The sequence below is a fragment of the Pelophylax lessonae genome (assembly GCF_965119305.1).
Source record: "Pelophylax lessonae genome assembly, chromosome: 3".
NCBI classification, from domain to species: domain Eukaryota; kingdom Metazoa; phylum Chordata; class Amphibia; order Anura; family Ranidae; genus Pelophylax; species Pelophylax lessonae.
The window spans coordinates 442481927-442507668 of NC_138770.1; the positions used below are offsets into that span (position 1 = coordinate 442481927).

General features: G+C 44.0%; 1 protein-coding gene across 1 annotated transcript; it reads left to right on the forward strand.

Moving 5' to 3' along the window:
• The first annotated feature begins 616 nt into the window (after window positions 1–616).
• On the forward strand, window positions 617–25477 carry ABRACL (ABRA C-terminal like). The gene is made up of 3 exons (XM_082252125.1): window positions 617–769; window positions 17834–17901; window positions 25064–25477. The coding sequence occupies exons 2-3, from the start codon at window positions 17841–17843 to the stop codon at window positions 25243–25245; spliced, it is 243 nt and encodes an 80-aa protein (XP_082108251.1). The 5' UTR covers window positions 617–769; window positions 17834–17840; the 3' UTR covers window positions 25246–25477.
• The last annotated feature ends 265 nt before the right edge of the window (window positions 25478–25742 follow it).

Genomic DNA, 25742 nt, shown 5'->3' on the forward strand with positions numbered 1-25742 from the left:
AGCCCCCCCTATATCACCCCCTCTTCATATCTCTATCTTCAGCCCCCCCCCCCCCTCTATATCATCTCCTCTTCATATCTCTATCCTCAGCCCCCCCTATATCACCCCCTCTTCATATCTCTATACTCAGCCCCCCTTTATCACCCCCTCTTCGTTTTCCTATCACCGCTTTTCATATTTTTCACCCCTTCACAGCAGTGGCACAGCCCACTTCCCTGCCACACCTTACACAGGGTGGAGGGCAGAAAGCTGAAGCAGATCTCCGGCTGACATCTGTGGGCAGCACAGTTCTGAATGAATGACCTGAGCTGCTCAACTTTTCCTGTTAATTGTGATTGGTTGCCAGGACCGCGTGAATCATAGCAACTAATTAATTGCTGGTTAATTAGAAAAGTGAACTTGGGCAATTCCCGCCCTGTGCCCAGAGCTGTCCCGCACCCGATGTCTATAGGTGGAAGTTTGTTGTCCAGGAATAGGAGGCATACAGTAGAAGTGTACTGCGCTGGGCTAGCATGGAATCGGCACTATAGGTTCCATGTATTCCAGGTTACCTTGTTCCCAGCACAATGCTGTCACCACTGTCTCCTCCCTCTAACCGCCCGCCTTTCTTCTTATAGGCTTCTCCCCATAGAGGCGGCCCTTTAACTCCATCCTACACAAAGCATTTCTCTTCCTCCTTGGCTTTCTTCAATTGATCTGCAGCCAGTTCAGGGTGTCGGAGCTTCCTGTTACTGAAACCACCTAAAGATTAAAGGTGCAAACTTACTGGGTGAGTGCAAGTCCCTATAGATCCATCCATAGGGATCAGTGAAGGTGCTGCTGGGATGGATCAGGTGTGTATCTGGACTGGAGGGGGGACGGTGAGTCCATGTCATCGGTATGAGCAGGATAGCCTGAGATATGTCTATATATGGAGCGATCAGTGACAGATCATTCCCCAAAACATGGCTGCATCTGCATGGCTGGCTTTACCTAATGTCATACATTGATTTCTAAGCAAAAAGGGGAACATGTGCCTATTTTACTATAGGAGGGAAGGCAATGAATGAAATAGTGGATGGAAATTTATGTATCTTGTAGAATTAATAAAATGTATTCTTTAACTCCCAATTACAATTATAAATCTGCTTTGCTAAGTGTGATTTTAAAGGGGTTTCGCTTTATTTATTTATTTATATATATATATATATATATATATATATATATATATATATATATATATATATATATATATAATGCAAGAAAAGTATACATGATCAGTGCCTATAGAGGCAGATGACATTGGTGGGGACTCCTGGGACTTATAGTCCTTCAGAGAAAGGAGATGTACAGCCTGGTGCAACATGTAGCTCTAAAATACTCCTCAGCCTGATTGTAATCTCCTTTATGGTGGCCATACACGTAATGATCCCATCAAATGACCTCAAAATTGTGATCGGTTTGGAGGGAAAAATTTGGAAAGTTGATCGTTAAGTGTTTGGCACAATATTTTTGATTTTGCAATCGTGTTTTTTTTTTTTTTTTTTCTCCCTCCAGACAATAGGGGTTTTACATGGCAATCCCAGTGTTCATTGTACAGTTCCGCATATGCATTTGTAATGTGTGCAGCACTTTTTGTTGCAATTCTAGTATGGGTTTTTTTTTTTTTCCATTTGTGTGCATTTTGGTACACCTACATTTGAAAAGAAAAAAAAAAAAAAAAAAAAAAAGATGCAGCATGGTTGTACTTTGTCTCTCCCCCCCCCCCCCCCTTTATTTATTTTATTTATTTATATATACACATACGAAACCACCACTGGTGTAAACTAGTCTCATTCAAATAAATTTATTTTTCTTGCATGTGAGTTCATACTGCATTTGAAAGAACGTTTGACTGCAGTTTGTGTCATATAATATCATTGCGTGTATGACCACCGTTCTATCCACCAACCTCTATGTATAAGGTTCTCTAGAGCTACCAACAGCTATGTAGTAGAATGGCCTGCCTGATTGGATAGTTTAGGTAGGTGCTCCTATTTACATCAATGTGGCAAATCCTAAAGTTAAATTATAACTAAAGACAAAACTTTTACTTTAGTTTTGGATAGAGTGGAGAGGGATTAGAAAAGTTTATCAGTTTTTATTGCTATCTGTGTCCTTGTTAATGAGATTTGCATTGAGATTTGTCCTGATTATCATTAAAATTCAAATCTAATCACAAATTTTGGGTTGTCCCCAGAAAAGTAGTAACGGGGAAATCTTCCAATGGGGACACTAGTTCTGGTGACCTGGGGGGTCCCCTTTAGATTCCCTTTAATTTGCAGGGATTTCTTCTCACTTCCTGTTTGGCTATGGGACCGGAAGTGAAGGAAAAATCTCCCCAATGGGACACGACAAAAAAAAAAAATATGACCAGGGTTATAACCCGCTCTTACTCTATCCAAAATGGGGGGGGGGGGGGGAGTTTTGCCTGTACTAATTTAATTGCCGTTGTTCCGTGAGAAATGCCTACCCTCGTCACTTCCGGTGCACCTACCTCAGCACTACGTCATTGAACAGCTGAGGAGCTGCAGTGGTTGCATTAAAACAGCTCGGCTGCAACATGAGTCATCTCCACTCCTACCCCTGTCCCTTCCCTGATGTCGACTACTAAATGTAAAATCGGATCACGGAGCAGAGATCTCTGTGATTTACATTTCATACACCCACCGCCACTTTTACATTTAGTAGCCGAGATCAGGGAAGCGACAGGGGTAGGAGCGGAGATGACTCATGTTGCGGCCGAGCTGTTTTAATGTAACCGCTGCAACATCTCATGCCGTCTAACGGTACACACACTAACGTCAAAATGTCATACCCTCAGAGTATGCCCACTTGTCAGCTCCTCAGCTGTTCAATTACGTCTCTGGGGCTGTGAGCATGCGCACTGCTACGCTGCTCAGATGTTCCTGACAGGAAGTGACGAGGGTAGGCATTTCTCACGGGGTAGGTAATTCTCACGGAACACCGTATTGTAACTTGTATAGTGAGCCTTAAAGGGCCAGTATCACTGGACTTAGCTGGGTTTTGTAGTTTTACGCTGACTATAGATGAAGCGATTTTTCTTTCCTGCAAAATCGCTTATTTTCCCCATCAACACAATTGGTGTTAATGGGGGAATCCCTCATGCGGAGCCATTGTGTTAGCCCAGCGGGGGTGCGTGGGTAACCATCCCTGCCGGGAAAACAGTGATTACTGCTAGCTGCTATAATGACCGCTAGCAATAATCGCATATAGAATCGGACAGGGATGGCCCCCTATACCGTTCTGTGTCCCCCGGCGGGGGAGGGTTTGTTTGGCCCATTCCCGCCAGGAAAACCCAGTGATTACTGCTAGCGGCTATAATAGCTTGTAGCAATAATTGCATGTAAAATCTTACAGGCTGGTTGTACCCAAGTTGACCAACTTGGATACATTCAGCCTGCCCATACATGATGCAAATCTCGGTCGGTCCCTGCTGAACCAGGCGAGATTCGATCAATCTATGGGTGGCTTTACAGAGAGAACTACAACTGAGAAATGCAACTAGTGTGCTGGGATTTGTAGATCTCTAGAGATTGGGAAATTCAATTCTAGTGTTCCGGGATTTTTATTGGAACAGGAGTGGAGTAGGCTGCAATGTCAAGGTTACAAGCCCAAACGAACTGCAAGTATAAAAAGCTGCAGCAAAGACTGGGGACATGGTGGGGCCATTTGGGACCCAGAGCATTACAAAGACAAGACAAATGCATGTACAGTGTGCTGGGACTTGTAGGTTTGAAGACGTAGAAGAAACATGGATATATTATACTGGGACTGGTAGTTCTACAGGGGCAGACAAAATATTAGTGAGGCTAGCTGGGACTTGTATGCAGATGCCAGTATGGTATGCTGTGCTGGATACTGTACACGGAGCATTCCGTTTATTTTGTTTGGCAGGGATTCTGTATGAGTATTCATTGTGTAAGTGAAGTGTACAGTGCCACCAAATGGGTTGCTTCTGTTTCCAACACGTCTCATATGCAGAGTTCTGCTTCATCAAGGGCACACTAGATAGTGGGCTGGCAGTGGATGGGACATAGCTCAGTCCAGCCATGTTTAGGATGTTTGAAATTTATAATTTAATATGATTTTCTTTTTATTTTTATTTTTTTTTATAAGAAATTTATGAACAATACAGATATGATGGGACGACATGTATAAACCAAGTCTCCTAAAAATGAAACATTTTATACCAGAGTGCTGTTGACATAGACCTTAGGAAAAAATATTTTAACGGGTTATCGTTGGGGTACCAAAAAGTTCATAGGAGAGTGGAGAAATGATTCAGGAAGGTGCTGAGTGGTAGATTACTATCAATCAACAAAAGAGCTGAACATGACCGACCAATCGTACCTTATGCTCTCTGGGTAAACTGGGGAGAGGGGTGAGCACACTGAATATAGGTGGACCTGAAAAAAGAAATAAGGTTTCTAAAGCCGTGGCTGCAAAGATTGGAAGGGAGGAAAAAGCTTCTCATATATACCACCATCTTATAGCAGATCAGTGAAAACATGGCAATGCCCTACAGCCCAGTTGCTGTACAAAGACCTTTCTGATTTCTTGAATAATCTCTGTGTTTATTAATCCGTCTACACTGATCACAAGGCTCCATAAAAACTTTAGGGCTGCCAACAGAGCCTTAGGTCTCCATGACTTCAGTGCATCTGGAGCAGAACAAGACGTTTAGTAATAAAACCATAAGATGATGTTCCTTCTGGGCTTGCGTGGGTTTCCTCCGGGTACCCGGGTTTCCTGCCACACTTCAAAGACATGCTGGTAAGTTAACCGCCTCCTGTTTAAATTGGCCTTAGTATGTGTATGTATGAATGTGAGTTAGGGACATTTTTTAGATTGCAAGTTCCTTGAGGGCAGGGACTGATATTACTTTACATTTAGATATTGTATAATCACAAGTACCGGTACTTAAAGTGGTTGTAAGCCCCCCCCCCCCCGTGTGTTTGTACCTATAGGTAGCTACTGTCAGTATATCCTAAACTTGCACAGTTTAGGAGATATTTACCGTATACTGCCGTTATCGGCGCATGCGCTCTGAAGGAACGGCCGCCCTTGCCATTTCTTCAGAGCCCTGTGCCGTGACCAGCGGCTCCAAAGCAGGAGTGGCGTCACGCGGCTCTGGCCTGTATCACAGCTAGATACGGCGGATCCGGAAGGAAGCCTGAGAAAGATGGATGCGGCCTCCAGCGGGGACGACGTGGGCTTTGTTTGGAGGTAAGTGTCACATAATGTGCTAGTTTGCAATGCCTACTAGCACACTATGCCTTTTTACTTTTCAGGTAACAAAACGAGAAAAGACTTCCTCTTTAAATTGCAGATCCAGCTGTATATAATTACTACTAATAATAAAATAACGCAAGAACACTGAAAGTACAATGGGGGGACAACTTACAGCCACAACAAGATAGTGACCCATATTGTATATGGGAATTTATCAAAACTGGGGCAGCGAGAATCTGGAGTAGCCGTGCCTAGCAACTAATTAGCTTCAGCTTGTTCTGTAAAGCACAGACTACACTTGAGGTTGGGGAGCTGTAAGAATTGATGGTTGAGACAGCTTTTTTACATTGGATCATGTTTTGATGGGGTTTGTCGCCTTCCTCTTGATCAACTTAATACGCCCACCTTAAGTTGTAAAGGCGGCTGGAATGGGCTTGACTCACTTTTAGCAGGCAGTACCGCCACCAAATGCTATTCAAGTGAATGGGGCTGCGTGGCAACTGCGAGCCAAGTGCTGGGCTCATAGTTGCAGCATAGTATTCCTAATGAAGCAGCCCATTCTACTGTTAAAAATACAGGCATTCGGGAGTTGGCATTATCACTTCCTGAATGCCTCTTGGCTGCTTAAGGGTCCTTTCACACGGTCGGTCATTGTGTCCGTTTTTTCATCCCATCCGATTGCGAATGAATAACGGACATAATGCATGTCAATGGGATTGCGGATGTCAGCGGTTGACCATCCGCTGACATCCGATTTGCGTCCTTTCCGATCAGTTCCGTTTTTTGGAATGGAAGAGAACCCTATTTTTCTTCCGTTTTTTAAAAAAATGAAACGGATGTCAGCGGTGTCATCTGCTGACATCCGCAATCCCATTGACATACATTCTGTGTTTTACCATCCGCAAACAGATGGGATGATAAACGGACATACGGAACGGACACTCCAGAGTGTCGTCCGTGTTTAAAAAAAAAAAAAAAGTGACTGAGCGGAGGAAAATACGGTCCGCCCCGTGTGAAAGGACCCTTATGCATTGCTCTTTAAAAAAGCAACCAAATTCTGTCTGCTCCAGTCCTAGTCTGCACAGGGATCATTAGGAGAGCTGATCAGATGACAGAGTGGCGATCTCCCACTGTGATGGATCTTGTAGGTGAAATGCTGGTCGCTGTAAAGTCCCGCTTTCTGGATGCGCTCCTGTGATAGACAGCTGCATTGGATTTCCACCAGACATACTGTTTTGTGTTGAGGCCAAATAATTCCATTTTAGTCTCATCTAACCATCTTAAACGCACCTTGATGAGTCTGAGGCCACATGGAAAAGGTGGTATGTTCAGATGAGACTAAAATTGACAAGATATGTGTGGCGGAAATCCAATACAGCTCACCATCCAAATAACACTTTTCCTACAGTAAAGCATGGAGGTGGTAGTATCCTAATATGAGGGTGTTTCTCTGCAGGAGGGACTGGGACACTTGTCAGGATAGAAGGAATAGTGGATGGGGCAAAATACCATCAATTTTGAGGAAAATCTGCTGCCCTCTGCCAGAAAGTCGTCAATGGGAAGAAGGTTTACCTTCTAACATGACAATGACCCAAAGCACACAGCAATAATGACCACACAGTGGTTGAAAGAGAAAAAGGGGAATGTCCTTGCATTGCCTAGACTTGAACCCCATTGAAAATCTGTGGAATGACTTGAAGACTGCAGTCCAGTCACCATCAACTTGAGCAGTTCTGCAAAGAAGAATGGGCAAATATTAAAAAGTCTAGATGTGCATAGTTAGTAGAGCACATATTCTGACAGACTAAAGGCTGTAATTAAAGCAAAAGGTTGTTCAACAAAATACTGACACATGGGGGTGGTCCTTTTTTTTTTTTTTTTTTTTTTTTTTTTTTTAATACAATTAATCCTGCAGCTCTATTACCCTGCATGCACATCACAATCTCATGCATGTGCAGTATCAACACTGTGCGCCATACAGTGTTGTTGACCAGATGTCATAGTAAAACGGTGACCTTTCAAAAAAAGGACCCCTAACTCTGCCATGTCTGGTTTTGAAACCATGCAACGCCAGCAGTGGAGGATGGCCGTTGACTCCTGGGATTGATGACCCTGATATCCCTGGAGCCAAGGGAGACCACAGATGACATGCCTCGCTGTGGCGATGAGGCCTGGAAGTGCGGGAAATTTAAACAAAATAAAGGCATTTATTTAAAAAAAAAAAAAAAAAGTTTAGCTACCAGGGGCTAAGGGCTTCCTATAAGATGAAGCCCAGCTTTAAGGGTCTATTCACACTTGTCCGTGCACAAATAGTTTCTGTGTCATTGCAGTTACTGCATTCACCCATAAGCAAAACCACTGATAACTGCACACAGTGTGAACGAGCCCTTAGGCTCCTTTCACACACTCCGTCCGTTGGACGGAGTCCGTTTTTCTCAGCGGGGGATTGAGCCGCCGATCCCCCGCTGAGCAGGAGGATGACAGCTGTGTCTCCGCTCTGTGTGCGGAGACACAGCTGTCAGTTCCCCATGCATCTCTATGGGGGAAATCGGATGGGAACGGACCGTTTGTCCGTTCTCATCCGATCCGCTGGACGGATGGAAAATAGGGTTTCCATCCGTCCAGATTTGACGGATCGGGTCGGATGTCAGCGGACATGTCTCCGCTGACATCCGATGCCCCATAGGAATGCATGGGGGGACCGTTCAGATCCGCCAAAAAAACGGACAGGCGGATCTGAACGGTCCGCCTGTGTGAAAGAGGCCTAAAACGCACCCAACTCTTCCACAAACGAGAAAATAACAGTTTTTTTTGTATGCAGATTTGCGTGCTGATATGGTATCATCTAATCTTCTAATGCAAAAAAGGCATTTGTCTCTCACTTCCTGGTTTCTAGGGGCACTGGTGACACAGCCAGGGCCTCACAGATGCCCCTTGGGAAGGCTACATCACCAGTGCCTTCCTGGGAAATCCTGTGTGTACGCTGCAAGATTCACCAGGCAAAGACCTCCCTTTTTTTTTTTTTTTCCCCATCTACTTGGGCAATGTTTACGTGCGCATGCACAGGATCATCTTCTTGTGTGGGTGGCAGGTTAGAAATCCAGGAAGTAACGGGAGGGAGGACCTTCTGCATTTTGAAAATGGTTGGGGGAAGAAAAGTGGGGGGGGAAAAAAAAAAAAGCTTGAACCAAAGCCTGCAATAGAGTAAACTCTGCTTCACACTAGTGCGGCTTTGAAATCCTGCTACTTCAGTGCGACTTCAAAGCCACAGATTCATGCGATTTGCACCTCCGATTTCATTGCAGCTTGCACCTTTATTTAATAAAAGTCTATGCCTATTGCAATGAAATCAGAAAAAAGTAGCACAGAAACCTTTTTTCGAAATTGTTGACATGAGTCGCAGCAATTTGAACGATTCCATTGTTGGCAATGGGGCGTGACTTGTCATGCGATTTGGAACTGTTTGGAACTGTTAAGTTAGATGACAAATCACACTGGTGTGAACCAGGGTTAAATTTGTCATTTGATTGTGTCTTGTAATTTTATTTTATTTTTTTCTGATGTCTACTTTTTTTGTTACCATTTAATATGATCCGAGTAAGTCCCCATTCACACGACTTGGTCGCCTGACAAGTCCCGGTGGGTCGTCTGCCATTGATTAGTACAGGACCCGTTCTAATAGGAGCGACACAAGTCGCTCCGACTTAGAAAAAGGGTCCTGTACTACTTTGGGGCGACTTGCATTGACTTCAATCATATGAAGTCCGTGCAAGTCGCGCCGAGGTCGGCGCAAGTGTGCACCGCGACTTCACAGGTCGCCCCAGCAAGTCGGGTCGCCCCTGTCTGAACGGGGTCTTAAGCTCCACTCGTAGCTTTGTTATATAAACAGTGGTTGTGTCCCCAGCTAGTGAATTGATATGTTTCTGTGAAAAAGCCCTGATGACTGTCAACAGGAAGGAGTGGGTGAGAGGAAATATCTTTTCAAAACTTCCTCGAATGCGGTTTCCTGCTTCTCAAAGTGTCATACTAAAGTGTATAGGTTTCCTCATGGGTATACCATGACTGCATATCAGGGAAATTACTGATGTAGTGTTTTTACACTATAGTTTGTGATTTTGTTTGTAGACTCTGAGCTTTTTGTTATCATACTCCCTGCAGAATGGGTGTGATTTTTGCTTTAGGGTCCTTTCACACAGGCTTCCTGCCTGGTGGCCTCCGTTTTTGCTCAGCGGGGATCGATCCACTGTAGTAAACCCGTGCCTCGTCCTAATAGGAAAGGAATAAGGGGCTAGAAATGGACTTTGTTGGCACATCACAAATGTCATAAAAATTTAATTTTTATTCAAAAAATTGTGATGTGCCAACAAAGTCCATTTCTAGCCCCGTATTCCTCTTAAAGCGGAGTTCCAGCCATTTACTCACCTGTCCAACGGTCCAGCGATGCGGCCGCCCGAAGCCTCGATCCTCTCCCTCGGCGCCGGCATCACTGCTGTGGGCACCCGGCTGTTATAGTTTGCGGCTTCACAGCCGGGTACCCACTGGGCATGCGCGAGTCGCGCTGCGCGCCGTGATTGGCCGGCAATCTTCTGGGACCTCTGACGTGTCCCAGAAGATTGCAGGGAGGGAGGGGGAGAGGAGAACTTCCGTTCAGGGCGCCGCGGCGCTCCGAGTGGGAGCGGGTACCTGTCAAAACTAGGTACCCGCTCCCCCCCCCCCCCCCCCCCAAAAAATGACATGCCAAATGTGGCATGTCGGGGGGTCAGGAGTCCCTAAAGCGGAAGTTCCACTTTTGGGTGGAACTCCGCTTTAATGACCAGGCCATATTTTGCGATACGGCACTGCGTTGCTTTACTTGATAATTGCGCGGTCATACAGCACTGTACCCAAATAAAATTGATGTTCTTTTTCTTCTTCTTCTTTTTTTCCCACAAATAGAGGTTTCTTTTGGTGGTATTTGATCACCTCTGCAGTTTTTTATTTTGTGCGCTATAAACAAAAAAGAGCGACAATTTTGAAAAAAAAAACCCAATATTTTATACTTCTATACTATAAAACACATCCAATAAAAGAAAATGTAAAAAAAATCTAATTTCTTAATCAATTTAGGCCAATATGTATTCTGCTACATATTTTTGGTAAAAAAAAAAATCTCAATCAGCGTATATTAATTGGTTTTCGCAAAAGTTATTGCGTCTACAACTATGGGATTTTTTTTTTGGCCTTTTTATTTATTTAATAAATAAATGCATTGTTAGTGGGCCTGTGACATTGCGGCGGACAAATCAGATGCCTAACTGACACTTTTGACTTTTTTTTTTTTTTTTTTTTTTTGGGACCAGTGACATTATTACAGTGAATAGTGCTCAAAATATGCACTGTTACTGTACGAATGACACTGGCAGGGAAGGGGTTAACATCAGGGGCGATCAAAGGGTAAAATGTGTCCTTAGGGAGTGCTTGCTAACTGTGTGGTGGTTGCTCTGACTGGGGGAAGACAGATCCATGTTCCTGCTTGGCAGGAACACAAGATCTCTATCTTCTCCCCTGTCAGAACGGCAGTCTACCTTGTTTACATAAGCAGATCGTCTTTCTGCCTGTCTCGGGAACGATTGTGGGTGGCCAGCAGACATTGGGTCCGCTGGACCCGTTGATTGGCTCCCCCTCTGTCCAATCAGCGCACGATTGCACGAAAAGCCGACCTGCCACAGGAAATGTACGTATGCAAGTTACGCAGTTGGCAAGTGATTAATACCACTTTAACAAACTTCATTTCTTTGAAAATCACGAGCGTTTCAAATGCGTTGTCTGAGAAAATTGTTTACCATGAGATACTAAGGTTAGGCGCAATCTGTACATAATTCTTTGCAAAAATAGGGGCTAGTATCCGTTAATACTCAAGTGACCCTAAATATGCCTATTCTCCAAAAGTATTCCATATATATCCAATACCTTTATGGCCCTATAATCCATTTTTTCATTAAAGGATAAGGGTGAGTACATCAGACTGGGGGCTGGCTGGCTTCCATGCACCTCTTTTAATCCTTTTCAATTCGTTTTTTCTGATACAGGGATGGAGACGCTGGGCATACCTGCCGGTGTCTCATCTAAAGTCCCACATAGCCCACATTGTCTAGGATAAGTTCCCCTTTTGACAAAAATGGAATACCACCACTCTCGCTGATGAACCAGTTCAGGACCCACAGCCATGTCATCGGAATGGAATATTGCAGCTGATAGGAGTGCCCACCAACATTCCAGCATCGAGTGCAAGACTTTACATCTTTCATAAGAGAAATATGGGGGCTGCCATTGTTGGAACACCTTCTGAAACAATTAAGCCTCGTACACACGCAACGAATTTCTGCCGACCGGTCGTCTGTCTTTTGTCCAGAGTGGTGTCTGTTGGTTGGAATGTGCCTAGACTGCACACAAATTTTCCCGCACGACAGAATTCTACTTCAGAAGTGATGTCATGTGTTGGATTGCTTTCTATGTGTTCTTCATCTCTGAGCATGCCTAGTCTTGCTCATAAGATTTTTCCCCATCCAAAATCTGTACTAATGAGACGAAAATCGGACGTGTTCTGATGGTCGACAAAAATTATATACACTGCACACCAGGATTTTTTCGGCCGAGAAGTCAGTTGGTTGTCGAAAGCACCATACTAACAAGCCGAAAATCAGCAGATCGGTCGTCGGACAAAAATTCCCGGCCGAATTTCTTCTCGTGTGTATGGGGCTTTAGTTTCCTGGCTCTTATGCTGACCCACTGCTACCAGCACAATCTGAGTAAGTTTTAATATGGGAAAGTTAAGAGAAAGGTCAACAGTTCATCTGCATTCGCTGACTGTGTTGAAGCCAAATTACTAACATGGCAACTAACCTTTCAAGAACAAAAGCTCCACACTGGCAGTCTGCATGTTTTTCTCATGAGAAGTACCTACCGCATTATTCCAGCACATACTGTATAAAGAGTAGGAATTCCAAGTGGCTGACTTGGGGCCCCTCTTCAGTTTTTCAGGCAAACTCTATTGGAACCTCCATTCTCCTCTATTGCGGGCATACACAGACCTGTTTCCTTTTACACCCGCCTATATCCAATCAGATGGCAGTTGGGTGTAAACGGAGAGGTGGTGTGTTTTCCATCCAACCGCCCAAACAGAACAGAGGGCTGTATCTCTGCCTATGCAGAGCGGACACGGACCTATCATCCACCTGCCCAGCGGGAGATCAGTGGACAGATCCTCTGCTAAACAAGCAGATCGCAGTCAGAGTCCACCCCGTGTGAAAGGGGTCTAATTGTTCCAAATTTGGAACATACCGGTAACCAGTAAAGTCTACATGCCTTATATCCCACATGCTTTTTTCAAGGTAGGAAACAGTAACAGATAAGGGTAAAAGCCCTGGAGCCTGCACCTTAAAGCGGAGTTCCAGCCTCAAAATCGACATAATCGATTTTGGGCCATCCGCTTGCTCTAGGTCATCTTAAAAACAAATGGATAGTTACGAGTTTGTTTACTTACCTTGTTATTGAAGAAAAATATACTCCCCTTTCTTCCACTTCCTCCCTCTGCGGCCACGGCCTGCGCTGTCATTTCCTCCTTGCATTGATTCCTGGGAGCTGAACGTCATCGCTCCCAGGAATCAATGTGACTGCACCGGCCCCGCTCGTCACTTCCGGTGCGGGCACCTCATTCCCTGCTAAACAGCTATGCCCAGAAGCTGTGAAGGGATGAAGCGCCCGCACAGGAAGTAACGAACGGGGCCGGTGCAGGCGCATTCTGGGAGAAGAGGAGAAGAGGACGCAGAAGAGGACGCGCTGGCTTCAGCTGCCCACATCCGAGATGGCAGCGCTGGAGAAGAAATTTTCAAGGTAAGTATTTCTTCTAAAAGGTAAGTGCAACCCAGGACAGTACAGAGGCTATCCATTGTGGAATGTACTAGCCCTGACTGTCCTGGGGGTATTTTTAGCTAAATTTCACCACCGAGGCCGGAACTCCGCTTTAATCTCTTTACAATCGACCGTCGCAGATGTACTGCGGCAGGCAGCCGCTCCTGCACGAATCGGCGTAACTGTACGGCGGTTACGAGCAAGAGGCTGGGGGGGGGGGGGGAGCCGATGCAGCGATTGCCGCCTGAGACCCGCGATCGTTCCCCCGCTGAGAGAGAAGTATGGTCAGCTGTTGTAAACACAGCTGACCGTTCTTCTCCCTGGAATAAGCATAGAGCCTCTGTGATCCTTTATAGGATTACAGATCTCTATGGTCATTCCACAAGCCACATCCTCCCCTAGGCTCACATTTAACCCCTTGATCACCCACAATGTTAACCCCTTCCCTACCAGTGTCATTATTACACTAACCGTGCATATTTTTAGCACTGATTACTGTAGTAATGTCACTGGTCCCCCCTAAAGTTTCGATGTCAGTCAGGGGTCCGATCTGTCTGTCGCAATGTCGCAGTCCCGTAAAAGATCGTTGACGTCACACGCCGGCTGCACGTCACCCGGAAGAGCCACCGATGCGTTCCAGCTCCCGCCTACGGCGCAGTCATCCTGTCACACACGGAACACGCTGCCTCCTCATGGCATGCCGGAGCTGAACCCTAACATCGGGCCTTCATCCAAAACTACACCCAAAGAGGATGCACAGAAGTCTCCCTATTGAAAGTCTCAAGTGTACGGTGAGCCAAAACCATTGAATGATAGGGGATAGAGAAAAGGCAGTGAACACCTGGCTGTACTGGACACATAGCATATTAATGCCACCCAGTGAACGGCCATAGACTGGCCAATTATAAATCTGTCCCATATCTGATACAGCCTGACCATGGTGTGAGCCCGCGCAGCTATCCAACTATACTGCGTCTCTCCCCAGCTCCCGCACCTCCACCCATTACTGAAAAGAGAGACTCTCTGTCGCAGGCGGACACATGACGGTCCGATATTGCTACCCCAAATTCAAGAGGGCCCGAATCACATCCCTCTAAGGACATTAGTCATCGTCCATTTTTGAAGGACTAGCTTCCCATATAGCCCATCCTACTCGGCACGCATACATTCCTCCAGACACCCTCCCCTCAATGGTGGAACTGCATCGGAAACTTAGAGCCAATCTGCATCACAGCTATGAATAAGCAGAAGGGTAATGGTTCAATGTGTACCTGAGTAGTCCACTAGTACTTCCTAGTTATATGACTGTCTGCCAAGCGGACTCTTGAATTAATTACATATTGGTTTTGAAGCACTAGCCTGACTTGATGGGAGTATACTATATGTTATCCATGATCCATTGTCCAATCGGTGTAGCATCATTGGTTTATTAATACACCAGGTAATATTACCAAACTGTGGCATGCCGACCAGCAGACCCATGAGCTAACAGCATTCACAAATTCCCACACAGGAATGTATGCAGTATGCTCAAGCATCTACTGGTCAAATCTTCTGGTATGAATGTGTGGCCGGCCCTGTGAGTGTGAGTCATTGTTTTTATGTGTCTTGTATGTTGTTGTTTGTACACTTTTGCACCTTTTGATATTTGTACACTGTTCCCCAACGTTGGGGTACTTTTTAGACTGTCATTTGATCCCTAATAAAGCTTTTTTTGAAAATTCACACAAAGTTGGTCTGAGCATCCCTTTCTGCAGCCGTTCCAAGGGGTACTCTATGGCCCCTCCCATTTCTCTTTTATAGTATCACATTGGCTGCGGTTGCTCCCCACTTACAATTTGAGAATAATTGGATTTCCAATAGGTCTCTTGAAGGTTCTGTGCCCAGCACTTACAGGACACAGTAGTCTCCAAATTGGGTGCCCCTCATGCTCTGTTATAGTAACAAAAAAGACCTAAATCTTTCCCGTAGTTAGTAGACGCAATAACTTTTGCACAAACCAATTAAAAAAAACCTAGAGGCACCCTGAGCGCCTGGGCACCCTGGTTGAAAAAGGCAGCCATAGACCTCTAAGGACCGTGTTACACAAGCAGCTTTTTGTAGCTGCTACAAATCTTTATTTTCTGTAGTGATAGTTGCTGGGTACAGAGTTGCTGTTGTAGATGGCTACAATAGCGATCTAATGGGGTACAAATCTCTGATGTGATGTTGTCGTCAGTAACTGCATTGAATAACATCATGATAAACCTAAGCTAGACATTCTGCAGCCAGCACCAAACACTGCTCAACGGCTGAGTGACACATCGGTGGAACTTTAGGATACAGACTTCTTATTGTATGTAAATAAAGCCGTATTAACCACTTGCCTACTGTGCACTTAAACCCCCTTCCCATCCAGACCAATTTTTAGCTTTCAGCGCTCTCACACTTTGACTGGCAATTGCGCGGTCATGCTACACTGTACCCATATGAAATCTTTATAATTTTTTTTCACACAAATAGAGCTTTCTTTTGGTGGTATGTAATCACCTCCTGGGTTTTTTATATTTTACAAAAAAAAAGAAAAAAGACAGAATTAAACTTCTTTTTTTTTTTTTTTTTTTTCAAATTTTGAAAATAAATTTTTCTCCTTCACTGATGGGCGCCGATGAGGTGGCACTTATGGGCACTGATGAGGAGGTACTAATATGCCGCACTGCTGGGCACTGAGGTGGCACTGCTGGGCACTGTGAGGCGGCACTGGTGGATGGCACTGATGGGCAGCACCATCAGTGCCCACACTCAGTGCCCATAGTGCTGCCAGTCAGTGCTCATCAGTGCCTAGATGAGCAGGCACTGATGGGCACTGACTGGCAGCACTATGGGCACTGATTGTGGGCATTGATGGGGGCAATTTGTGTATGTTTTTTTACCTTTAGTAATCAGGGCACTGGTGATCAGTGCCCTAATTACATTCCTGTGTGTCCCCGGCGGCTGACGGCTCTCCCTCCTTCCTCACACTGCAGGCTCCGTGTGAAGAAGGCGCGCTGGCGATGAGAGATGATCTCATATGTTTACATATGAGATCATCTCTCATTGGACGGTCCGATCACGTGGTGAATGGCCGCTGTGATTGGCCATTCACCACGATCTGTGATCGGCTGTGTCCAGATTTTCCCTGATGCGCGCTCGCGGGAGTGCACGGGGAGACTCTTTCTGGGAGGCCGTTTAAAAACTGCCTCCCGAAAATTCAAGTCCGCGCTGCAGCCGTATATAGGAAGCGGTTAAACACAGAAGTAAACCATTATTATATTGCAGCTTACCAATTCTTAGATGTGGTGGCTGCATTCCTTTTTCTTAACTTTCATTCTATTTTCATCTGGTGATCCAGCCAGAAAGGCTGTGGTTTTTCGAAAGAACACTCTCTCCAAAAGAATGTATCCGTTAAAGGGATGAGCCAAACCTTTTAACACTGAAAGGGGTGCTCACAATGATCAGCTTTTATTTATTTAAAACCTTTATTCTTAAAAGGGGGGAAAAACTGCTGTAAATGCTTATAAAGTGTTTTCTGGAGTTTGGCTTAAAATTTTTAAATCTGCTAGTCTATCACTACCCCCCCCCCCCCCCCCCACTGGCTGACAATGCTGTTGTCAAAAGATGCCCCCTGTGCTCATTCATCCAGAGTGAGGGCACCTTGATACAGATGTGTTACTGGCCAGATCACCAGGTGAAAAAAATAAAAGCCTAAAGGAAAACTAACGCAGCCACCACATCTAATGAATGGTGAGCTGCAATATATTACATTTTTGGTTTCAGGATTGATTGTAAAGTTGTGTTTTTGTTTAATAAACTTGTTGCACTCACTGGCTCTGTGCAATAGTTTTTCACAATGCAGCCCCAAATTTCTTGGGTTCCCTGCCGGTGCTCTGGGCTCCTCCTCTTCTCTCTGACACCATAGGAAGCCACTTCCTATGGGGACACATGTGCAGGCTCAATCCCGAGACTATTTCTATTGACACACAGTGTAGCTTGGCCCTGCCCCCTGCTCTTTAGTCACTGGATTCGATTGACTGACAGCTGTGGGAGCCATTGGCTCCTGCTGCTGAGTCCAGTGAGAGCAGCGCCCCTGCTCTCGGGCAAAGTACTGGATGGAGATTAGGCTCAGGTAAATATTTGGGTGGACTGGGGGAAAGCTGCACATACTGGGTGTGGTGTATTTTTTTTTTTTTTTTTTTTTTTTTTTTTTAACCTTTAATGCGGAGCATGCATTAGGATAAAAAAACATTTGGTTTTTAGAACAAATCTCAAATTTCCCATTAAAAACATACACAAAAAAATCTGTCAATGGTTCTGTAGTAGCTACAAAATTGCTTGTGTGACATGACCATAATTGCAACTATAAACAGAAAAGTGGACAAGCAAGTAATAAGTAGCACATTGCTCTGTTTTGGAGTACACTCTTCCTTTGCATTTCTCAATGTATATTTATTGGGGATATGGGAATTAAATGAAATTAGATTTAACCTTACTTTTATGCATTGTAACCACAACAGAAGAAACCTATAGCTTACACTAAATTTCAAAATGTATTTTGGTATAAATCCAATAAAGGTATTCCATTTGAAATAAGATGACCCCCTTTTTTTTTTTTTTTTTTTTTTTTTAATTTTTAATTTTTTTTTTATTTCAGATTAATAATGAATGTAGAGCATGAAGTTCAACTCTTGGTGGAGCAGATCCATCGTCTTGGCACAAAAGGTGAATTTCTATTCTGTGTAAAATAAAACTGCGCTATTCAAAATATGTATCCTAAACAAATTCTACACATACAGAGCAGCAACTCTTCTGTGAGACACACAGCACAAATATAGTGCAAATGGAGTTGTGCTTAAAATATTGAGAAGAAAGAAAAAAAAAACTAAGTCCTAAGAGTGATAAACAAAAGTCCACTCAATCATAAAGTGCACTGTCCATCACACTCCATTTGGGTGGAGAGCAGTGCACTTTATGATTGAATGGACTTGTTTATCACTCTTTGGACTTTAGTTTTTGCTTCTCAATATTTTAAGCGCAACCAGGGGAGGAGTGGGTCAGGGGGGCAATCGCCCCCTGAGCCAATCCGATACCCCATAATAAGGCCGCACTGCTTCTGCCACAGACATGCCTAAAGGGTTCCTGGTGAAGAGAAGTATAAAGTCCCCCACCGCTGATCATGGATGGTGTAAACTGTCTGTCTGAGCAGAGGCCAGTTCTTTGGCCAACTGGAGACTCTCCTCCTCCGGCCAGCCCCGACCCAGCTGTCCCAGCTCCCCCCAACCTCCCCTACTGGCCAGGTCGGGAAACCAGATTCGGCCGGTAAGTAGAGAGTACCTGGAGCCGAGCTTCAGCCTGAAATGGGGGTCAGGACAGTGGGAGGGGAGCCGAGCCGCTGCACCATGGGCCTCTGGTTTGTTCTTGTCCCCTGGGCTGAAAGTTGCTAGTCAGCCCCTGAGCGCAACTTTATTTGGAATTTATATTCTGAAAATCTGTTTAATGTAAACAAAATTTAAATCCTAAAGGAATGGGAGCTAGGTGATGAACACTGCCCATACCTCCACAAGATGCCTCAATTTAGTGACGTATGTATGTACAGGATCTCACAAAAGTGAGTACCCCACACTTTTTTGTGATAACACTGAAGAAATTACACTTTGCTACAATGTAAAGTAGAGGGTATACAGCTTGTAGAACAGTGTAAATTTGCTGTCCCCTCAAAATAACTCCACACCAAGACCTTAATGTCTAAACCACTGGCAATAAAAGTGAGTACACCCCTAAGTGACAATGTCCAAATTGGGCCCAAAGTGTCAATATTTTGTGTGGCCACCATTATTTTCCAGCGCTGCCTTAACCTTCTTGGGCATGGAGATCACCAGAGCTTTACAGGTTGCCACTGGAGTCCTCGTCCACTATTTTGTTCTTCCACTATTATAAATGTATTATTTTATCAAAACATGCCTGATAAAAGGCCATCAAATTAAAGTTAGTGTGTGGTTTTTTTTTTTTTTTTTTTTTTTTATACATCTAGACAGGAGGCACACTTTTTTTCATTTGTTTCCACTTGCCTCCTGTTAAAAAAACCTTTTGCTTACAAAATTTAGTAGCTCAAGCTACAATTGATACTTAAGTCAGAGGAGTGACTGGTTCCTTCAGAGGAGTGACTGGTTCCTTCTCATGCTTCCTCCTGAGGTTTTATTTAGACAAAGTGATCCCCCAGGAAGTCATAGCTGATGGGCTTTCCCTTTAGCTAACTTGGTGCTCTGAGAATCCTATTTCATGTTTAAATAGTTTATTTGCGGAACAAAGATTATTTATTTTTGTATATTTGGTTTAAAGTAATGGACTTCTATAAAATAGTTTGAGCCCATTTACACCATGTTGTTGTGTACTGAGGTGTGTTGCATTAGACCGCCAATTCATTTTAGAGGCTGATATCACGCCTATGAAAAAGTAGAGCATGAGTTATGCCAATCCTGAAGGGTTGGTGTATCCTCTCCTTAATCCTTGCTTGTGAAACTCCGGATGTGTCAGAAAAAAAGAAAAAAAACTTGTCTGGTGTAATATTGCTAAACCACAAAAACAATAATCACACCCAGGCATGTTTTTTGTTTATTGCCTTGGGTATTTGGGGACATATGAATGGAGCACTACCCTCTAAAGTGAGAGAGATTTGGAAGAATTTCATATGGTAATGCCTGCAGATATCTTTGAATTCACCCATTTTGCAAAAGACCTATTTTTTTTGTGGTGAGTGCGCATTGCATGGGGGGTGAAGGCTGGTGATTGGTATCAGCACATATAACTATTTTTCCATGGAGTGATATTCACTTTGGTGTGATTATTGTTATTGTGGTTTAGCAATATTACACCATACTAGTTTGTTTCTTTTTTGTGACACATCTGGAGTTTCACAAGCAAGGATTAAGGAGAGGATACACCAACCCCTAAGGATTGGTATAACCCAGAAGACCGTGGGACCATTCACAAAGCACAGCTAGTGTATGCACATTGGGTAGCCGGCTGTGAAGCTGCAAGCAGCAGAGCTGGCTGCCCACAGTTAACCACTTAAGCCCCGGAAGATTTTACCCCCATTCCGACCAGGGGGTATTTTGCGATTTGGCACTGCGTGAATTTAACGCACAATTGCGCGGTCGTGCGACGCTGTACCTAAACGAATTTGACGTCCTTTTTTTCCCACAAACAGAGCTTTCTTTTGGTGGTATTTGATCACCTGTGCGATTTTTTTTTTTTTTGATCACGCGCTATAAACAAAAAAAGAGCGTCAATTTTGCAAAAATAGCAATATTTTTCACATTTTTTTATATGAAATTCCCCCAAAAAAAAAATGTAAAAATCAAAATTTTTAAATTTTCGGCCAATTTGTTTTATGCTACCTATGTTTGGTAAAAAAAATCGCAAAAAGCGTATTTTGATTGGTTTGCGCAAAAGTTATCGCGTTTACTAACAAAGGGAAAGATTTTTGTCATTTTTGTTGTTTTTTTTTTTAACGCGTAATGGCGGCGATCTGCGATTTTTTTTTTTTTTTTTTTTTTTTTTTTTTTGCGGTACTGCGACATTGCGGCGGACAGATCGGACCCTTGACTGACATTTTTGACACTTTTGGGGTTACCAGTGACATTTCTACAGTAATCAGTGCTATACATATGCACTGTTACTGTAAAAATACACTGGTAGTGAAGGGGTTAACTTTATTTGGAAGGGAGGGGCTGTGTGTGTCCCTAGGGGCGTGGTTTCTACTGTGATTGGCTGTGGCTCTAGCTGTAAGGACACTGATCAACGGATCTACATACCAGATCCGTTTTATCAGTGTCTTTGCAGCGAGGAGAATGACAGGCAGTTTGTTTACACAAGCTGCCTGACATTCTCCCTCTCCCCCGCCGATCGCCGAGTGACCGGCGGACATCGGGTCCGCTGGTCACACGCGCGGGGGGGTCCGTGACCACGCGGGAGCGCGCCCCCGGGGGCGCGCGCTCGCTCCCTAGACCCTCACAAGCAAGCAACGTAGCCCTACGTTAGTTTGCCTGTGAGGGGCTGACCGCCGACGTAGATAGTCGTGCGGCGGTCGGCAAGTGGTTAAGATGCCGGCACCAGGAACCCAAAGGCTAGTGAAGAACTAGCCCGGATGAGGACGGTGCTGGATCTTTGGACCAGTAAGTGGCCTGTTATTAAAAGTTAGCAGCTACAGGATTTGTAGCTACTGATTTTTTTTTTTTTTTTTTTTTTTTTCTTTTTTTGTTCCAGTGTGGAGAACATCTTTAAAGCTGAGCTTTAGTCAGATGTGGAAAAAACGGCCTTTAGTTTTTAACCTGCAACTAGCATAACTGGCAATCTGAATAAAAAAAGATCAGGCATCCTTTGGACCGTGTTCTTTCTATAACTTATCACTCAATCCCAGGCACCCCAAAGCCTGCAGCACATTTAACTACATGCCCACCACTCTCTTTTAGGCTAGAGATATACAGGAGTTTAGTATCTCAGTCGTGCTAGAAATGAATTGGGATGTATTTTATGTCCATTTATTGTATGAATTTATTATATATAGCATTTACACTGTGCAATTTTATAATTCAGTGCGGCTCAAAAGAGGTAACTCATGACAATTTGGGCAACCGTTCATAAAACTCAGTCCAGAATTCTTGTTGTCGAACAACCATGTGGAGTAAGCTTTGTAACCGAGGCAAAGTGAGAATCTCCAGTGGCAAGTCAATGCAAATTTTTGCCAGCAGCTATAATTCCCTGCATCTGATATGATGACACAAATGTATAGATCCTAAAATGCTTCCAGCACTGAGGCAGATAGGCAATACACAGGTTAAGTAACTTGTAGTTTACTCATGGAGTATGCCGGGAGCTGGTCTCACTCGGCCTGCTCCATTATCACAGCCAGAGGAAGTAAACCACCCCTAACGAGTGTCTTGTCAAAGTCTCCAGTTCTGCCAGGGTGCAGGGGTGAAAAGAAGTTGGTAGTGCACCATCACATTTTGTCCTTTTGACATGCAGACTTTATCAAAGTGTGACTTACTTAGGTGCTTGTTACCTTAAATCATATTGCAGCCCAAATGTTCTGCCCTTATTTAAGGGGGTCATACATAAATGGCCACTCTTATTTTTTTATTTTTTTTATTAAAATACAGGCGTGTGTCTGTAATGACCAGCCAGGCTGGGGTAGTGCAAAGACACCCAGTTTGAAGGACACTAAGGTGGACTGAAACTTACCATGCCCAGGTACAGTTCACTGTCTGGTTCACTTGTGTAGCGAACCAGACCCCCCCCCCCCCCTTTAAGATATGTGATTTTTGGACAGAAGATAGTGGGCTGCAGATAAACAGGTACAACTTGTGTAGAAGGATTTATCACCTGAAGCTAGTTACCTTACTGGGTTTATGTAAGGGTTTACAACCACTTGTATGAGGTGGTCCCAAGCAAGGTTCACTTGTGGTCTGGAATGGTTAGCTTCAATGTGAACACAAAGCATGCTTGAGCACAGCACTCTCTATATATCAGAGTACAGAAGCAGGGATCACTGGTCTGGATGATGTAAGTCAAAGGTGCTCAACTGGTTGCTTGCCACCTCATGGTCTGGGATGGCAGGTCAGCAAGTCAAGATCGCGGGTTGCCAACCTGCCATCCCAGACCAACAGTGTGGAAGGAGTCAGAGAAAGTAAGTGGCTGTGCAGGAAGCAGAGCCACATAAGCCGATGCTTCCTCTCTAGTACCGGCTCCTGTCCCAGGCGAAGCGCATTTGGTATCACTCTGCCTGGAACAGGGACCTAGCGATAATGGCAGAAGCTGAAAAAGGTCAGTTTTGCAATGGGCCTGTTCTTTATTAAATGAATAACATGGGCATATTGGCACTTTGAGATGGTGCACCACACCTGCAAGATAAAATAGAAGTCTATGGCAAAGCGCAGCTAACCCACAGGAAAGCTGCGGCACATCCGAGTGAAATCAGCCTTAGGCCCTTTGTACTCGATAGGTCTACCTGTCTGTTTTTCAGGCGGACCCGATTGGACACTTCATTCACTTCTTTGGAGCAATGGGTGTAAACTGACTTTTTTTCGGTTTATACCCGCCTACCTCCAATCCGATCCGCTTCCAAAAAAATAAATAAAAGGGCATCTACTCCCCTCCGTCTGAGTGGATCAGAGGGGCCCATAGAGCAGAGCGGGCTGTGTCCATGTCTGCTTGCCATATGCAAAATGGGGAACGGACCGGTCATCAGCCTGCTTCATTTTGTTCAGTGGGCGGATTCCACTCTGTGTGAAAGGGGCCCTATAGGAGCTCGGAACAGAAAGGGCTAATTTACATAACACTGTGGCCCTTGCTCTATAAAAGGTTAAGTACCTCTGATGTAGGTGTTTCTGGGAACACTTATTTTTAACCACTTGCGACCACCCTATAGCAGATTTACTGCTACAGGGTGTGTGTGTGTGTGTGTGTGTGTGTGTGTGTGTGTTTCTGCGTGTTTCTGCACTGCAAAAGCTGATCAGCAGGTGCTGGCCAGTGGATGCCTGCCGGCACCCAATGATCGTCGGGAAAACTCATAGAATGAAGCTCTGCCTATTTAAACTTGGCTGAGCTCCATCCTGACAAGGAGGGGGGGGGGGTTGGGAGGGGATGGATTCTGTGTCCCTGCAAAGCATGGAAGAAATTCATCACTTCCCATAGTAAAGGCACCACACAAAAACACTGGCCAAGCACACATTTAACCCGTTGATTGCCCTAGCTGTTTACTTACTCCTTCCCAGCCAGTGTCATTAGTACAGTCGCAATGCATATTTTTTTTTTTTTTTAAGCACTGTATTAGTGTCACTGGTTCCCACAAAGTGTTTGTATGTTTATATATGTATGTGTGGAGCGTTTGTAGACGCTATACATTTTATTGCAAAAAAAAAAAACAATATACACTTATTAGGGTTTTTTTGTTTTGCCAAAAATATGTAGCAGAATACATATAGAAATGGTGAAATATCAGCGCAATAATATAGAAAACGTGAATAATATAAAATGTACAATATAAGGGCTAACTAACCGTGATCAGCCGCAAACACTAATTGTGATCCCACTACACAAACCATGAATAAGCGAAAAATATGTTGCTGCGCTAGATCATATAAAATGTCAGACAAATATAAAAACACGTGATTTAATGATCCAATAAACATAAATCCTATGAGAAAGAAAGTCCTTGTGATAAGGTGATGCTATAATCGTGATTCAAATGATCCCATAACCATAAATCATATGGAAAAAAAGTCCATGTAGTAAAGTGGTGCTGTATTCTCAAAACGCAAAACATGTCCCCATTAGAGAGATTCCTCTTCTCTTTGTCCTGTTTTTACCATTATCATTAAAAGTAAATGTAAAAAAAATCCTAAAATTTGGGCTGACTCCAGAACCGTAATAGACTAGAACTCTTCCAATGGGGACACACCAGAATTCCCTCACTGTGGAGGGATTTCCTCTCCCTTTTTGCTTTGGCTATGGGGGAGGAAATGAAGGGAAATCTCCCCATTGGGAGATGGAAAAAAAACTTTACAAGGGTTTTAACCCTTCCTTACTTGTACACTGAGCTACACCTGTATAGCTCCATTTACATTCCAGCACTAATCCTGTGCGCCAGGATGACTGCACTCCTGTGCAAGCCAGTAAATATGGACCCATCCTGACACCTGGATGATGGTGAGTAGAAGTCAGTGCTGGCGAGGGACCTCAGACAGACTGCTGAGGGAGGGAGGTAAGTATTGCGGACTTCAGTTCTGCTTTAACTGAGGAAGCTGAATGTTCTTTGCTGAACTGAAGAAAAACCCAGTACCTCTTTCATTGTGATGCTAATTGATGTAATTCTGTTTATTTGCAGACCAGGATGGAAAGCTGAAAGTAAAGTTCGGTGTATTATTTAATGATGATCAGTGTGCCAATTTATTTGAAGCCATGGTTGGAACCCTAAAAGCTGCCAAACGCAAGAAGATTTTAACGTATGACGGAGAACTGCTTTTACAAGGGGTACATGACAACACAGAGATTGTGCTGCTTGAGTAATCTGGATTACAGATGTCATTTTGGCTGCATTAAAGAGAAACCTCTTTTTTAGTCAAAAGACAAAACTATTTTCTTCAGGAAAACCTGTGTGCAATCAAGATGAGAAATGTGGTATTTTTATATTGGACATTCATGATAACTTTTTTGTTACATTAATGTTTTGTTTGAAAATACATTCCCTTTGGCACCTTTTATGTGTAAACCAGCAATAAAGTCAATTCACAATTTAGAATCCTGAAAGTGTATTTGTGCATGTTGTAAATTCTCTGACTATTACAAAAAACAAAAGGAATACTTTAGTGCGGTCTCCAATGTTTTTGTAGTATAATCATATCTGGCTATTGTCATCCAAAGTGTTTATTTAAAGTGTTACTAAACCCAGGATCCTGCATTCACTATATCTGGTCTCCCACAGAATACAGAACACGGAAATGCAATTATTTTAGGACATATAACCTGCTAAATACCTTTTCTCATCAGTAGTATATAAAGTAGCA

What these genes read in the sequence shown, in the direction of transcription:
- ABRACL (XM_082252125.1), top strand. Translation starts at nt 17,841, where the DNA reads ATGAATGTAGAGCATGAAGTTCAACTCTTGGTGGAGCAGATCCATCGT. An exon ending in CCATCGTCTTGGCACAAAAG is followed by an intron (nt 17,902 to 25,063) that starts GTGAATTTCTAT and finishes GTTTATTTGCAG; the next exon opens with ACCAGGATGGAAAGCTGAAA.